General features: G+C 42.6%; 1 protein-coding gene across 1 annotated transcript in view; it reads left to right on the forward strand.

Annotated features, from left to right (window-relative positions):
- EPHX1 (epoxide hydrolase 1) overlaps positions 1-16506 on the forward strand; it is a 37355-nt gene that overhangs the window by 2083 nt on the left and 18766 nt on the right. The window contains 4 exon segments of the mRNA XM_037405495.1: positions 429-579; positions 1073-1354; positions 12708-12892; positions 14754-14934. Of these exon segments, the coding sequence (XP_037261392.1) occupies positions 1324-1354; positions 12708-12892; positions 14754-14934 (397 nt within the window). The 5' untranslated portion in view covers positions 429-579; positions 1073-1323.

Consider the following 16506-nt stretch of genomic DNA (forward strand, 5'->3'; position numbering starts at 1 on the left):
TATGTTGTTATGCTGAAGCACCCAAAACTGCACACAGTCGTGAGGTGGTGCAGAGTGGGACCACCTCCCTCGACCAGCTAGCTGTGCTGCGCTTGGTGTACCCCAGGGCACGGCTGGCCCTTTGGGCTTTAGCGGTATTTGCATCGCCCCGTGTTCCTTTGATAGGCTGTGGGACTTGTACGATATTCACAATAAACAGCCAAAATGGTTCCAGTTAGGAGGAATGCATGTAAAGAACGAAACCACATGTAATGTTCTTCTGCCCTCTCTATGTTTGAGGTAACAACTTTGCTCATTGCTACTTATTGCTGCCACAGGACCTAAGAGTTCTGCTCCTGAACCAGAAGCAGCATATGTTCAGTACTGTTAAAGCACAGAGAAATATAATATTTAATGAATTGGCAATTTAAGAGGGTTAACATCCACAGGAAGACGCATACGTAAGAGTGATATCTCCACAGCAGGAGCTTTAAACTACCCTGGCCACTTCATGACAAGAACTGGAAGGGCCTAAGGAGGTAACAGGGTGCCTTCCTGGATGACTGAAGACACCCATTTTGAGAACACGGGACAACCTGGGTAAAGTATGAAACTACTTCTTTATAGAAGTTACAGAGGCTGGAGTTACTGGCTAAGTAGAGATCTGAGTTGGCATTTTTATTACAAATAGGGGATAGAAGAAATGCAATTTTTCATTAACTAAAATAGTCAAATACAGTATATGGTACCTATAATAAAGCATTGTGATAGTGGGACATAATACAGTTGCATTTTTATCATCCTATAAAAGTTACGTTTTACTACGAAATTCAACAGTCTTATTTGTATGTTTGTGAAATCCCTGTAGTCCTACAGAAGAAAGATGGGTTGCTACTAACGCTTTTGGAGTCTCAAGAAAAGTAGTATGGAGCTGTTGGTAGGTAGGTAGATAGATATATAGATGCCCCAGAAGGGGCAAGACACTCAGCGAGCATGTTTAGTGTGGAAAAAGAAATGAACAAAAAAAGGCAAGCCTGACTTACCGAGCGGTTTAAGCACATGTTGCTTTAAAAGATTACCTGTTTAAATTTAGCTACTGTTGCTGCTCATAGCAAAACAGCATGAGAACTGCACCCAATATTCTTTGGGCAAAGGACAGCTTGAGCAGGCTGGGGTGGCTGGGCAGAAGAGGTTGCAAGATGTGAAAGGAATGGTTATCTGTGATCACGAGTCTCTGTTGAGACTTCTCTTCAACAATCCAAACGAGAGAATTGAGATGGTGTGGAGGTGACGAAAAAAGTAAGACTGGAACTTGGGGGTGAAGAGATCGATGACTGAGTTCGAATGGAAAAACCTCAAAGAGCTGATAAAGAATGTAAGTTGCTTGTTTTGTTCTTGTTGATGGGATTTGTTGGTATAGCTTGGCCGGCTGAGGCTGGCTCTGAGCTAGAAGACAGGCCTTGGAGAACTGTATCCATTGCACGGTGCTGTGTTGGATCAGGGAGACCGCAGCCCTGTTCCGTGCGTTCCCGGCGCGGTCCTGCTGTCGGGCTCAGCTGTGCTGCCCCGGGCCGTACCTGGGGTGTAGCCGCCGGTGTTCCGTGCGGGAAGCGCCGGTGGCAGCGACCGGGAAGCCACCTGGGAAGCTCACCCGTGGCGCCCACAGCTGCTGCCTGGCTGTGCCCTGACTCTGGCGTTACAGCCGGGAATCGCCGTCAGGCTGTCCCGCTCCGTGCCCGCCTGTGCGTCGCAGCCCGGCCGAACCCGGTAGCTGCCGCGCCTTTGGCCGGCGCCGGACGGGAGCCGCCAGCCCTGCCCGTCCCGGGGACAGCGGGCGCTGACGCCCCGCGGCTGGAGCCGGCCCACGGGCAGGAAATCCCTTGGCGGCCGCTCCTCCTCCCGCTTCGGCCGCCGTAGCCGCCCCGCTCAGCTCGGGGCCGGCCGGGGCAAGGCCCCCGCAGCGGCTGGGACGCGGCCCGGCTCTCCCCGCCCCCGCGGCGGGAACTACATCTCCCAGCGGGCCGCGGCGGGAGAGGCCCGGCCGGTACCGTGCCCCGCTCCCGGCACGCCGGTGGGCGGCCCCGGCGCGGCGAGGCCCGGCGTGCTCCGGACGCGGCAGGTAACAGCGGGCGCGGTGCGGCGGGAGCCCGCGGGCTGCTCCCTGCCTCGCCTCAGCGGCAGGCGCGAAGCCCCCTGCACGGCGGGGCGCCCTCCGCGGCGCGTAACGTGCGGTGAGAGCAGCGCCTCGCCTCGCCTCGCCGGTGAGGTCCTGGTCGGCGGCCGTTCCCCCTTCCCCGGCGCTGAGGGAAGCCCCGCGCCGCGCCTGAGGAGTTTCCCGCCGGCGGGTGGGGCGGCGCCTCTGCGCTCGCAGCCGCGGCGGCACGACGCTGAGGGAGCGGCGGGCGAACGTCGGCCACAACGTTCCGTGCAGTGAATTAAATCACTTTTACAGGTTATTCGGCGTGCGGCGTCGCCTGCCGGAGCGCTGCAGACGCTGAACACCGGGAGAGAGGGAGCGGGGACCGGTGGAAGTGGGCTCTCTGCCTACCTGCCTTAAAATACCGTTGTTTAAAGAGTGTGTGCCCCTCTGCCAGCTTGTAGTATCAAAATATTGTTCACAGCGGGTGTTACGGCAGGGTGAATAACAGCAGTGGGCCGAGGCGGGGTGCTGGGTTGATTTTTGGAAAATCCTAAGGGAAAGCAGACAGGACGTTCCCTGAGGGCTTGCTGGAGCGGGGTTGTTTGTCCAGGTTAAGGTCCCGGATAACCTGCTGAAAAATACTTATGGAAACAACGATTTTATTTAGCGTTTGTTGGAAACCTGCCCAGCTTTCCTGGTTTAGTTACAAGTAGCTTTAACAGTTGGTATAGAAGTGGTTTAATCTGGTTTTGGTCTGTTGTTTTACTCGTGTCTAAATGGGCATATGGAATGAGACTTTTTGTTTTTGTTTTGTTTGTGGGTCGTTTGCAAAACCTGAAAATTGTTTGAATGCGTACCATATACATAGTTCCCTTTGCTGAACAAGCATTTTAGGGATGAGAAGAATACCTTTTAAGTTTAATGACCATATTTTGTTGCATAAACCAAGCAATCTGCAAAGACTACAAATGACACACTCCCTCCTCAAGTCTGGCTCAGTTTGTCAGAATTCAGTTGAGATTTTGACTTTGCCCTGGAGTTAAAACATAATCATAATCAAGTACATTGCTTAATTTTTCAATTCTGTTGAATTAGGCTGCTTTCTCTTCCCTTATTTTTATAGCATAGCTTTATCAAAAATAAGGCAACTTGCCTAGTTATTTTAGGCGAACCTGCAAGACAGGATCAGTCTTAGAAGCCACGGTCTCAAATTCACTTACGCAGCCACAAATGTGGGGTTAATATTTTGGATGGCCCTATTATTTTGAGATGCTGCACTTCTCCTCTGGAACGGGTATTACTCCTGTCTGAAGTAAGCTAAAACAGTCTTGAGTGCACAGATTGCTAATGCTCACTGAAAATCGATGGAAGATAGGCACAAAAAGCAATTAGGCAGCTTTGAAAATCAATCCATAGTTGAAGTTGTCCAAGGACAGGGATTAGATCTTTGTCAGAGCTGAAGCCTTTGTGGGGAAGTTCCAGGCACAGTGTCAAGTTTTTGACTCTTTGTTCTGCCTCTTTTTTTATATATAATTAATATATAAAAACTTGTGAATTATTTGTTTAACCTCTGCTTGTTTGGTATTTCTTCAGAATTTTATTGGCTTTTTTGTAGGGGCAATCATGGTGTGAAGTAAATAATTTGAAATAGAGCACAGTTGGTAATAACCAGTGCAGCCAGAATCCAGATGCAATTTGTCTATATGAATTGCCCAGAATAGGTTTGGGATTACTGGGTGTTTTAAAAGCCCTTTTCCCCCCTGCAGCTGATCTACCGCACTTCTTGTATTTGGTCATTCTGTAGGATAATACCATGGTTTCAGCCTGTCTGTCTGTCTAGGGTTTCAGTGAATCTTTCAGACCTACCTATTATGTTTAGACATAGAACTACGGTGTTTTAGTATGGTAAGCACTGTGAAACAGTTCAGGCTTCTTAGTAGAATATACATGGCTAATTTGTTCTTAAGTAATTACGACAGGTAAATAAGAAGGTTTGGGGTAATAATTCCAGAATGGTAACACTCCTAGAAATTCTTGTTTCTTCAGTAACTGTTTGTCAAGTAATTTGTCAGTGAAGAAGTAGGAAAGCAGGGATGGGGATGGTAGGTGAAGTATAGCTTATAGCTCTAGGCAAAATGAATTGATTATCTTGCATATTCCTATGTACATTTCTTGTACTGTAGTTGGAGTATTCAAATTTTGTGGCCAGATGGGCAAAGGTAAGCCTCACCTTTGTGGTAGTGTGTGCACTGCTTCGTTGAGCCTGCAAAGTGTTTTCTTCATGCAACACACAATCCCATAACCAGGGCAGTCGTCTTTAATGTGCAAGTTCCAAATGTGGTAAATAGTTCTCTAATTACTGTGTAAGTCCCTAAAGAAAAGTCACTTGAAAAGTAGAGCATCTTGCTTCTCTCTGAAGAGATTTGGTCTGCTGGTAATTAATGCTGAAAATACTTTTTTCCCTTCTGAGTGCTGCTACTGACGAAGTCCTGGATTCTTCCTCTGAACACATTATTTTTAATTAAAAGCACAATTGTGTGTGTAAATGGGTATTTACTTAAATAGTAAAGCACAAATCTACTTCTGAAATGGTATTTGCTTTAATACCTTGGTCATGCTAGACATAGCTGGATGGCTAACACAATGATTTGAATATACCCTTGGTTTTATGGTTGGTTTGTTGTTTTTTAAAGCAGCATTATCAGCTTTGATATATATTTAAGCATATTGTTGTTGATTAAATGCTTTCTGATCAGCAGGGCTGGGATATTTTTGTAGGAATCATGGTAGCCATGCTTTGTTAGTTACATTTTTCAGTAGTGTGTGGTGCTGCCTTCTAATGCATTTGCCAGACTGAGGAAATTGTCTGTGATCATGTTTATGGAGGGATCCTACTGGGGTAAAGAACAGGAGCCATTTTCTAGGTTTCTTCTCTGAAAAGTGAGCTGTTCTCCAACATTCCTCCAGCTTTTTTTTTTTTTTTTTTTTTTGGAAACATCTCTGTTGGAGATTATTGGGTGTAATCCACAAGACAAGTAAAGGCTCAGCAAACTTTTTTTTTCCGTTCTTTTCCTACCTCAAGCAATTCGTCTTATATTTATTGCACCCAGCAGTCAATTTTTTTTTCTTCTTTTGAACTTTCCAATGAAGACATGTAACTATTGCTCTACTGGTTTGTTCTGTATGCCCACTGCATCTGTACCCTGGATGTGTTTTGCCATCTAATAGAAGACAAGTCTTTCTTTCAAATTCTATGGCTATGTTTTGTGAATCAAAAATAAAGCTCTGTCGGAGGACTTAGTCCTCTTGGCTACTTCATCATGAGTGTTAATTGCTCTAATCTGGTGGGTACAGGTAGTGCACTTCTCTAGATGAAGCCCTTGAATCTACAGAGAATTTAAATATTTAGTTGTTATTAAGAGAGATATGAAGTAGCAAGAATTGTTCTTGTTACATGTTTACTCTGGCACATCCTTTTGGTGTTGCAGTTATTTGACAGAAAATGATGACTACCATCTGTTCCCCTCCTCTCTCATCATTCAAAGTTCCTTTTCTCTTTGAGAATGAAGTCTTCATAGAGAGATAACAACTTTCTATCTCTTCCTGTTTCCATAGTCACAATTTACTAGAAAAAATACTTTTTCCTTATTACACACTCATACATGTTTTTGTTCATGCTGCCCTTATACTTGGAGTCATGATCCTAATTTAAACTTAAGAGTATGCACCTCATCTTACTGTCTTGCAGATTGCCAGAAATTTCCTCTGGCAGTCTTTATATTCATCATTTCCATCTCCACACCTCCTTCTAACTGAAAGATTGTCATGTACTTTGTTCTTACATACTTTAGAGTGCAAGATTTCAAACTGTTGGCACACTTTTTTTTCCCCTCTAAGGCACTATGTACACGTCAATTCTGCGTGTGTTAATAATTAAAGGTTTTAGTAACACAGTTTTCTAACAGTGCTGATAAAAAAAGCTTGTGAAGCTGTTGGTTAAAGAAGATCTTTCCCCCTCTGATTTCATGTAAGAATCTTAAAGGGAATTAGACTAAAGGAAAAGCCCACAGTAAACAGAAAGACACATGCTGTGCTGTACCACCAAGCAGTACGGGATGAATCTGAGTCTTATCTAGAGATCAGACCAGGCAAAACATTGGCAATTATACCATGGCAGGGTAGGAAGGCAACCTTTTACTCTTCAGTACTGAAGGATTTAGTGAAGCTAAAAATAGAGCATGAATTTCCCTTAATGCCTGAGGAACAATTACCGTGATCTCTTTTCCTTATCTGTAATATCAGACTCTTGGTACATCTGCATTTTTTTCCACCCGCTCCATAAAATGCAGATACTGGCACAGGGTGAGGAGGTTAACCTCATTATTGCTAGAAACTGTGGTGGAAAGCAAAACAGAATGATGCGCTAGTCATAATTTCTTTTCAGACATTAGAAATTAAATGTTGAAGTAAAGCTCGAGATGTTCTTTAGAGTCTGTTTTACTGGACTGTGTCATTTAGTTCTCTGCATGCCTGCAAAGAAGATCTCTCTAAAGGCTGGATAGGATAAATAGGATAAAATCTTTGCACGATCTAACCTTAATGTTGTAGCTATCAAATGCATGACTGTGAAAGTTTAAACATTTGTTTCACCCTTAATTAGTGTGACTGAGCAGTGCTGATGTAAGAATCCTTTAGCATCTTTTCTGTCTGTAGAGTCCTAAACAGAAATTATTGCAGATGGAGAGATCTCCTTTCCCCTGAGTCGTGCACATAGTCATTAGGTCACAATAAAGGGCATCACACGGATTCTAGGTCGGGTTCTGCCAGTTTGCATTTATGTAGCTCAGAGGCTTTTTTTAGACTCTTTGAAGGAAGTGGGTTTTTTTCAAGCACAATAGAAGAAATATAAGGAAAACTGAGATAAACAAGGCATGTTTTTAAGCAGCACATAAGAATGTCTTGGGCATAGATTTGAAAGAGCAAGTAATGTTGCTTACATACGTGTTCTTGTAAATTGAGTATCTTCCTCTTAAAAATGTGGCTTGCAGTACTTTAAATTTATGATTGTGATATGAGCTTTGACTTGGCCAGTAGTTGCATAAATATGTCACCTCTGGGTGAGGCAAAGTGGGTAACTGAACTTAGCCCCATACTACTTCTCTTTTATGCTTAGCTAGGCTTGGGGCTCCATCCCTATTGGATTTCAGTGTAGTACTGAAGAGTTGGTAACACTTGACTGTCGCAGTATTGTAAGAGAAGTTAGGTGGGAATGTGTTGTGTAAGGTGCTCAGCTACTCCCCTGGAGTGAAGTGCCTGAGGAAATAACTGCGGTAAGGTAAGTACACGTTTTGGGTGATGCATACAGGGTACCTCCAGAGCCTTAAATTGTCTCTCAGTTGATTGTTACTGTTGTCCGAGGGGCATAGCAAATGGACAACTTCAAGGGAGCAGTGCCGCATGGCTACAGGTGTGGGGCATTCCTCAGCGGTGATGGAGGCTACCTCTGACACTGTCTTGGGTGCAGCTTGCTGCACTACTGGGAGAGGCTTTGCTGTGCCCCTGGGGAAGAGACTGGGGTTTCTCCTTCTTTAAGGTGACCTCTGTCCTTGCTTGTGGTTTTCTAATTGGGTTCCTGCTGTACTGGCTAATTTCTGATTGCGAACAGTCTAGAAAAAGATTGTGGAACAGAATGATATCATCTTTTCCTGCTGTTTTGGAGATAGCATTATGTGCTACCTCCCTATGGCAATAAAAAATGTAAATGCTAAATTTCTTATCGAGACAAGCCAGAAACTCTGTTGGATTTGTATTCCCTGTCTTTGATTTGCTTCCCTGCGTAGGGTGCTTTATTTCATCCGATGCCTACCTCTCCTCCTTTCCTACAATGTTAATGTATCCTTTTATGCTCACCTGGGAGATGTTATCAATCGTATGCAAAGCAATTTCTGTGTTGATAAGCTATTTTGAAGCTTGTCATAATGCTCCATAAACGACATAAGTAGTACGCTTTTCTTACACAAATGTCTTGACTCTGCGGTTTCTCCCTGTTTCTGGTGCTATATAATGACAAAAATGTGATGCCTGGAGATGGTAGGGTGTAGACTGAGGGTGAAGCTTCTGGGACTGTGCCATGTCTTAGTCCCTTCTAGGCTGTTAGTGCTAAGGGACCCTGCTACAGGTGCCGTGAGTTTAAGTCGTTCAGTGGGTCATTCTTCCTTCAGATCCGTTGGGAAGAGCAACCTGCAATCTCTGCTCTTCAGGCAAACTGATCTGTAAACAAAGACGCTGCAGCAGAGGAGTGCCTTTTCAGTAAAACCTAATGCGCGAGTTTATGTTACAGAACAAAAATAAATGGAAACATCACTTCTCAATTGAGCTGTTATTTCTCCTGCAGAGTAATTATTAATCAATAAACCTTGTATCTGACAGCATCAGAGTGTGTTAACTGGTCTGAGCTACCTTGCAGTCTGCTAGTAAACCAACCTTGGAGAGAAAACGTTATTAACTCTAAACCACGATCACCTCTGGCATGTGTCTGAAAGCAGCATGGTCTCTCACAGCTTCTGCTTCACCCACGTGCTAGCAGTTTTGCACTGATAGGGTTTAATAGCACCACTTGGAGCTGGGGATATTGTGCATCATTCAAGCCATAGTTGCTGGGTTGCATAGCATTTGGGCCAAAATGGATTTCCAGATGTTAGGCTGAAAGTCTTTCCAGTTGCGTATTTCTCCAGTAACATGTTTCAGATGGATTCTAACACTGCAAGGCAAAGGTGAATGATTACCACTAGAACAAGGTGCGGGTTTGGGGGTTTTTGCCATTAAGCTCTTTCATAGATGATCTCTCTAAAATATAAATAGCACTGTTCTCTGGGGCATCTGTTACTGGATACTGATGAAGACAAGGCAGGAGTAGGGTCAGTAGCTTTGATGTCAATAATTGCTTTGTTCCTGTGGAACTATTAGCTCTGGTGTTAATGCACAAACAGAGAACAATGCAAAGCAAAATGCAAAAAAAAAATGCTGAAAAACAGGAGTGTTTTTAATAAGGAGCACATGTAAGAAGGTTTTGGGGTTTTCTTGCAAACAACATATTTCTTAAGATACACTTGACCTTCTTCAAGAGGAGCTAGTTTTGGGGCTATTTACTGGATCCATCACACTCCAACATTTTTCTTTCAAAACATGTTTTTAAAGTAGCAAAACAAAAACATTCTTCCTTGAACTCTTTAGGATAAAAGTACTGTCTAAGGTATTTAAGTGCTGTCTACAAACAATATTCACCCTGGGGTACAGCAAAGTCTTGGAGCCTAAGTACTTGATGTAATAAATGGAAATATTTCCTTCTAAGGTCTTGCCTTTGGTCGCATAAAAAGAGGAAAAAGCCAAACCAAAACATGAACTCCCTTTGAAGTAGTTATTTGTAAAGGCAACATGCCAGCATGGTTGCATCAAGAGACTTCAAGAGAATAAAAGCACCGGCACCTTGTTTTTTAGATCTCTGAAAACTGCAAGTATAGAAAAGTTTTATTATACCTGTTTCTCCTTCCACATTCGTGATGCTGTATTGCTGTATCATGGAACAAGTGTAAGGGACTAATAACTTCCATCTCACAATAGATCTCAGTAGTGATTAGCAGAGGAAATTCTGGTGCAGATGTGTCATGACTGAAGTTGCTTTATGCTGTACAAATAACACACGGGAGTTCTAGAGAACTAGCTTGAATAGCAAACTTGGGAAATCACTGAGTGCATTTGCTCCAAGTGGTCTCCTCTCAGCACAGGTTGGTAGGAGCGTGCTGCGTTCCAGTAACTCGTCAATAGCAAAACAATCCCTTTGAGTGTGCTATGAACAAGCGCGAGTTACAATTCTGCTGACGCGCTTTGCCCTTTCTCTTCTTCCTGTGCACTTGGGAAAAAAATGTAGCATGGTTAGAGCTGTAGGCCCCTGTATTCATTGTAATCAGGAATTTTACAGGCACTTTCAAGGGAACTGAGGGGGTCTTAATATAGAGAGCAACTTGGGATCTCTATTAGCAAAAAATATCCAGAGGTATCAGAGGTGGCTTCCTCCCAGTCAAAATGACATCTCATGCAAATTGATTTGTCAACCAGCACCAATTCTCTGCAATAGAAGACAGAACTACGTGACACCTGAAGGTGATTTTGATGCTTACTGCTGGATTGTAAACAAGCTCATCCTCTAGTCTGTTTGGAATTAATTGCAAAAATGGGTATCTTTTCACATAGCAAGTCCTTTGTATACGCAGTCCAGGGTGAATGCAAAATACGCATGTTTGTACACAATCCCTCCCATGGCTTCTGCTGCAAAAAATTCTGATTTCTCAAGTTTCCTTGAGAGCAGATGGGGAAGCAGAAATATATTTGTAGCTCTCTGTACTCCAGCGACTTAGAACATCAGAGTTTCTTGCTAGAGAAGGAGCTGAGATTCTGTTCCTGGGCAAAGCAGTTCAGTGTTAGGTGCTGTGCCTCCCTCGTGCTGGCAGAGGCCGTGGTGCTGCTGCAGTGTAAGCCAGGAGAAAGAGGCCTCTGTTTTTCTAGGTACCCCAGCCATCCTGCCTGAACAATGGGGCTGGCACTGACAGCAGCTCTCTTTTCTCTTGGCATGGCTGTTTGTCGTGGGGCTTTGTAAACATACTGAGGTTGGCAAGAGTTTGAATTTTTTATACATGGTGTTTACATAGTTATGCTGGTGAACCTTTGTAGTCTAGCCGTGGCTGGAGTTGTGCTGTGAATTCAGGGAAGTGGCTGTTGTTCTCTGTGAAGGCTTAGTAATAGAAATGCTGTTAAATACTGTGGTAGATATTATTTCTATGTAAAGTGCTTTGAGGTTTCTAAAAGCCCCTCCAGTTCTGCTCTGCAGTAAAATTTGATTGTGCTCTGGAGGCTCCTAGACTGCATTGGTTTACGTGTTGAGGCAAGCTGAAATTGGATAAACTTTTTAATTCTGGGGTAAATTATGGACTGAGTATGGTGGAGGTGGGAAAAGGTTGTTGTTTTGTACTCCAGAGAATGTTGTGGAGAAAAACTGGCACCTTCTCAAACAACAGAAAATATGGAAGGACCAGTGAAAAAAATAAACAGATCAAGATCTTTCAGTGCCTATCATTCCCGTTCCTCCAGCCTCTGGGAATTAAGGCGCTTTTCAGGGCTGTAGCACTTGCATGTGTAAGCAATAGATTTTTCCAGCTTGGTGTCCTATCTGCATAGTGCCCGACTTCTGTAAAAATGTTTAGTGGGTGCTTATTTTGACGATTTTATTTATTTATTTATTGTCAGCCATTAGAAACTTGAACTCAAAATGTGTCCTGTCACATAAAGGCACTTACAAGACTGATCAATTTTACTCCTGTTATAAACTCCCATTAACTTGTGTTAAAATTCCTATTTTGATCCAGGAATAAATTTGGTCTATTCTGTTGACTCTGAGCACTTTCAGACCATCAGATTTACTCTGCAGCAGTAAAATCAACAAAACCTTCTGGCTCTGGAGAAAATAAAGACTTTCCTGTGCCATAAGCAATGCTTGCTTTACAGAAGTTTTGAAATACCTCACGTCTTACCAATTTCCAATAAGTGTTTGAAACATAACGTTCTTTAAAAATACACATTAAAATCATAACAGTACTGTTCCCCAAAGCATCTTACAAAAGTTTCTTATACTGAAAGGGATGCTTGAAAACATTATTAGAGTCTGAGTAATTATTTTTTTCTATGCAGCATGAAACAATTCAAATTATTCAAAATATTTTTTTTCAAGGTCTTCTGACTAAAGCACAACAGCTCTGCAGTCAGTCACACAGATATGCTGCAAAATTGGATAGTTCTTCACTTTGACAGAATCTTATCACTTGGGGAATGGTGTTTCAGAGCCAGGACAGCATGCATGTGGTCTTTTGTTTTCTCTTTAAAACAGTTTAGAAGGAGGAAGAAAGGGAAGGTCCTTCTACCCTTTGTGCTGCAGTTCAAAGGTTATGCAAATATATCCCTGCCACACTCCCCCACGCTGATTGGGAGGTACAAGGTGGCTGCCCTCATGCTCTTCACTTTTTATTCTATATATATGTCTGGGTTGTTGTTTTTTCCTCTGAATCTCATAACAATAGATACGTGAGCCTTACTGAAGAGATGCTCTGCTTTGGAATTTGTGGGAAATTTAGAGCTTCAGAGGAAGAGAAAGCATTAAATTTGAATTATATCCACAGTCACCTCCTTTACTGTTGAAGTTTGGCAAGAGTCAGCAGACACTGAGGAAGCCAACGTGATGTGTTTTATCAGAGGACTGTTTAATTACCAATCCATGTGATCTCTTGACTTGCTTTGAGTTCAGTTTTTACTAAATGGTTTTTATGTAAAACATTTAATTCTGCCCCATTTGAGTTGCATAGGATAAAACATCCTATTTCTGAAATTTTACAGAAGTGTTGGTGTCCTGTGTGTGGCAGAATATCACGTAGCTCGAATCCTATCTTAAAAAGCAAGAAAATCTCTACAGTCTTTATGAAGTACATCACATGTCTCTGAACTATCTGGTTGGGCTCACCGGCGTTCTGTTCTTCTCTTGCAGGCATTATGCTGCTCGAAGTGTTCCTGGTTCTGGGGACAGTCATCATCTACTTCTTACTTTCCAAGAAGAAAGAAGAGACATTACCCTTCAAAGACGGATGGTGGGGCAAGGGACCAAAGCCTGACACTGAAGAAGATAGAACTATTTGGCCATTTAAGGTGGAAACTACAGAAGGAGAGCTGAGCGTAAGCAAATCTCTATATCGGGGAGAGATAAGTAAGAAATGTACAAATAAATGTAGAACTTGTTTTGAAGTTATTTTTAAATTGAACTAATAGTTGTATTTATGAGACTGAGCAACGGTGTCCAGGACTTGGGGGAAGGGATTTTTCAGTACTTGAGAACGTAGGTATGGATAGGCAGGTTTCACATCTTGCTACACAATTTTGTTCTCAGATGGCTGTTGCAAGATTGCTAGTAAATAGACCTATTCTGTAAATACATAATAAACAAAAAAAATCATATACAGATTACTCAACTCTGTGTTTCTGTTTGTGTACTTTCCCTAGTTTGTGTCAACCAGAATAAGAACAATGTCTTTTTTTTTTTTTTTCCCCTTCTTTTCTTTCAAAAGCAATTAAGAATATCTCATTTTCCTGACTGCTTTATGTTTGCAGCTGTGCTGGGTGCCGAGTCTTCTGTAATTAATGATCTACTTCGGTCAACACTAATACCACAGTGGTAATTGCAGTAAACATGTCCATTGCAGAATTTGTTAGATAGCAAGGTTTTGATTGTGTATGCCAGGGACTGCATAATTTCATAGATCTATGCAGAGTAGTGGTTCAAACAGTATTCATGGATTGCTCGTATTATTCATTTACAATGGATTCCTGTTTACTCAGTAAAGCCTGGGTTTTTTTAACACTTTGTTTGCCCTCCTTAGTAATATCAATGGTCATTGATGTCCAATATCTGTCTTACACTGCTGACATAAAACTAGGTAATTTCTAACTTACAGAGGTTTTTGAAACATGCAATGCTGTATTATGACAGCCATTGCAACATAATGCATTGGTAGAAAATTCTATTTCTAAATATATTCTTCCATAAACAAGGAGTTAAAGTTATGCTATTATGCTAGTATACAGTACTCAAACATTTTTTTAAAAGGTGTCAATCCTGGACAAAAAGACATGTTAAAAACTTTATTTAAAAATCCCTGTTTTCTGTACACGTGTTAAAAGCCAAAGCAGTGAGCTTACATACGACTGTCTTGCCTAGACTGAGACTGCCTGTTCAGTGTGAGGCACGAGCCAGTGCATACACCTCACTCATCTTAGAGTTGAGAGCTATCTCTATTGCTGTATTAGAAAGTGCTGTTCAGGTTTAAACCCCACAGAGGTTTGAGCAGCATTAGATTTCCAGACCTGCCCTCCACCCTCAACTCTTCCGTGGTTCTGTTCAGAGTAGGAAGGGGCTTTTGGCTGTCCTTCCCTGCTGAGTGATTTTGGACTGATTTTGCAGTATTGTCAGCATCCCCTGTAACCTTGAAGTGCAGTGGGAAGGTCACTTTCACAGTTACTCTAGATTGGAAAACTAATTCCAGTCTAGTTTCACCAGCTTTATGGCCATGCAAAATCCCTCAGAGTGTTTCCCAGTGAAAACATCCAGACCCTTGGTTTGGGAAGGAGAGCAAAAGGTTTGGGCCAGACCCTAGCGCTGATCGTGAGGTTGGGCTCGCAGGTAACCTAGTGAACAACATATCGTGAAAAGGCAACAAGATTTAAACTGTGAAGCTGCAGTACTGCCAGAAGAGTGTGTTGTCCTCTGAGGTTATCAGCCTGGCAAAGAGGTTAACCAGCCCTGCAAAACAAAGACGAGTGAGTGTTAAGAACAGCTGCAAATAGAAGAGGAAGGAGGCCATCTGGAGGAGAAAAAGAATTGGAACAGCTGATGGAGCATCAGTAAAATGCACAGGTGTCATTAGAGATGTTATTTTCATTGTTCTTGTTTCATTTGGGAATAACTAGAAGCTATGCACAGTAGAGCCGAAGATGGCAGACGCAAGTGCCTGTAATATCTGTTCTTTCTTTTTCCCTGTAGGACTTATTTAGGAGACTTGACCAGGCTCGACTGACTGAGCCACTCGAGAACAGCTGTTTCCATTATGGGACTAACTCGGTGTATCTCAGGAAGGTTGTCTCCTACTGGAAAAATGAGTTCAATTGGAAGAAACAAGTGGAAATCCTCAACAAGTACCCACAGTTCAAAACTAAGATTCAAGGTATGTGGCTCTTTCCCTTAAAATAAACAGTAACACATAATCTTGTCTGCAAGGGATTGTGGTTGTACGAATGCCATGGTTGTCTTGCACAAGCTGTCCCTTCCTGGCTACCATGGCGTGGATGATTGGCATTGCTGCTGAAGCAGCAAGAAACTCCTGCGTTGTAACTGAAGCCTTTAGGACAAGGAATGACAAATGGAATTCCCTTGTGCATGGATGCGTTGTCAGTTGGTGTTAACTGGAGCCAAGCACAAGCATTTGGAAACAGCACTGGATCTTAAGATGTACACATGTTCCCTGACTTGCATGCAATCATGCAAAAATACCCGCTGATGTCTCCTTGCTCCACATAGTTCCCCAGCTGCTGCTGTCAAGGTGATGCCATGGGTCTGGCAGCCCTCCTCAGCTGGGCGTGCTGGCTGCTCAGGTTGTCCCTGCTTGGCAGGGCAGATGCGCTCTGCTGCGCCATTTCAAGCATTCATAGGCCTAGAAATGCAGGGTGCCTTTCCCTTGGGGCTGACATGCTGCCAGGTGTGAGTGAATGCTTTGTCTTTTCATTCCAAGCACAGGCACCTCTGGAAAGACGCCATTCAGCTAAGGTCTTCTGGTGCTGGAGCTTGGTCAAACTGGACATTTTAAATGCTTGAATTAGGGTTGTGTTTGAGTCACTTGGGGGTACAGTTGCAGATTTAGAGCACAGCAGGCAATTGTCTCATGATGGCAAAATTCAAGCTTGAGATTATGCCATTATGTTTTTACTTGCACCCATAATTGTGCATTATTTCAAATGGGGCAGTTCACTGTAATATTTTAAGTGGATTTGGGACAATAAACAGTTGTTACGTAGTGGTTAGAACATAAAGATTTTATTTGAATGTATACAACATGATTGATGCTCAGAAAGATAAAAGCAAAATGCCTTCCCTTAAAAAAGAAAAAAATAATAATCTTGGACAAGAAAGGGAAAAGAAGCTAAGGAAGATGCACTATGTATAACAATAGGAAGAGAAATTTCAACGTTAGGGATAATTACAGAGATGAGACATGAAAAGACAAGATAAAACATGCTGTGTATCAGATTCCTAGCTTCTGTCATCACTTGACAGCTTTTCCAAGAATACAGAAGTGCACAGAATTGTCAAGGATGGGGAAATCTCAGTGAAAAAGGGTGGGATTGCTGGTGAGCTGGAGTTGATGGTGAGTAAAATGTGCTTAAATGCATCAAGAAATGAGGCATTCAGACTATACTAAAAGCAAATTATTGTTTCCCGGAAAGCAGAGCCCTGGATGGGTTTGAGGAAAAGCGGTTCACTTGAAGCAAATAGTGCAAGCTGTATGTGAAGCTCACTGCTTGCATATTGAAAGGGTCACAAAGGAAACAGGACTGCAATTTTTACCTTTTTAACAATGAGGAGACTGGTACTAGAACATAGTTTCCTGTTCTGATTTACTCAAAGAGATACTGAAAGCTTTGGACAAAAGGTAGAAAAAAACTACTAAATGGAACACTTTTTTTTTTTTTTTAGTAAGGCATTTTTTCAAATCCTTGATTCAGCATGATTGGTTTTTCAG

The sequence above is a fragment of the Falco rusticolus genome, chromosome 12, assembly GCF_015220075.1.
Source record: "Falco rusticolus isolate bFalRus1 chromosome 12, bFalRus1.pri, whole genome shotgun sequence".
NCBI classification, from domain to species: Eukaryota; Metazoa; Chordata; class Aves; order Falconiformes; family Falconidae; genus Falco; species Falco rusticolus.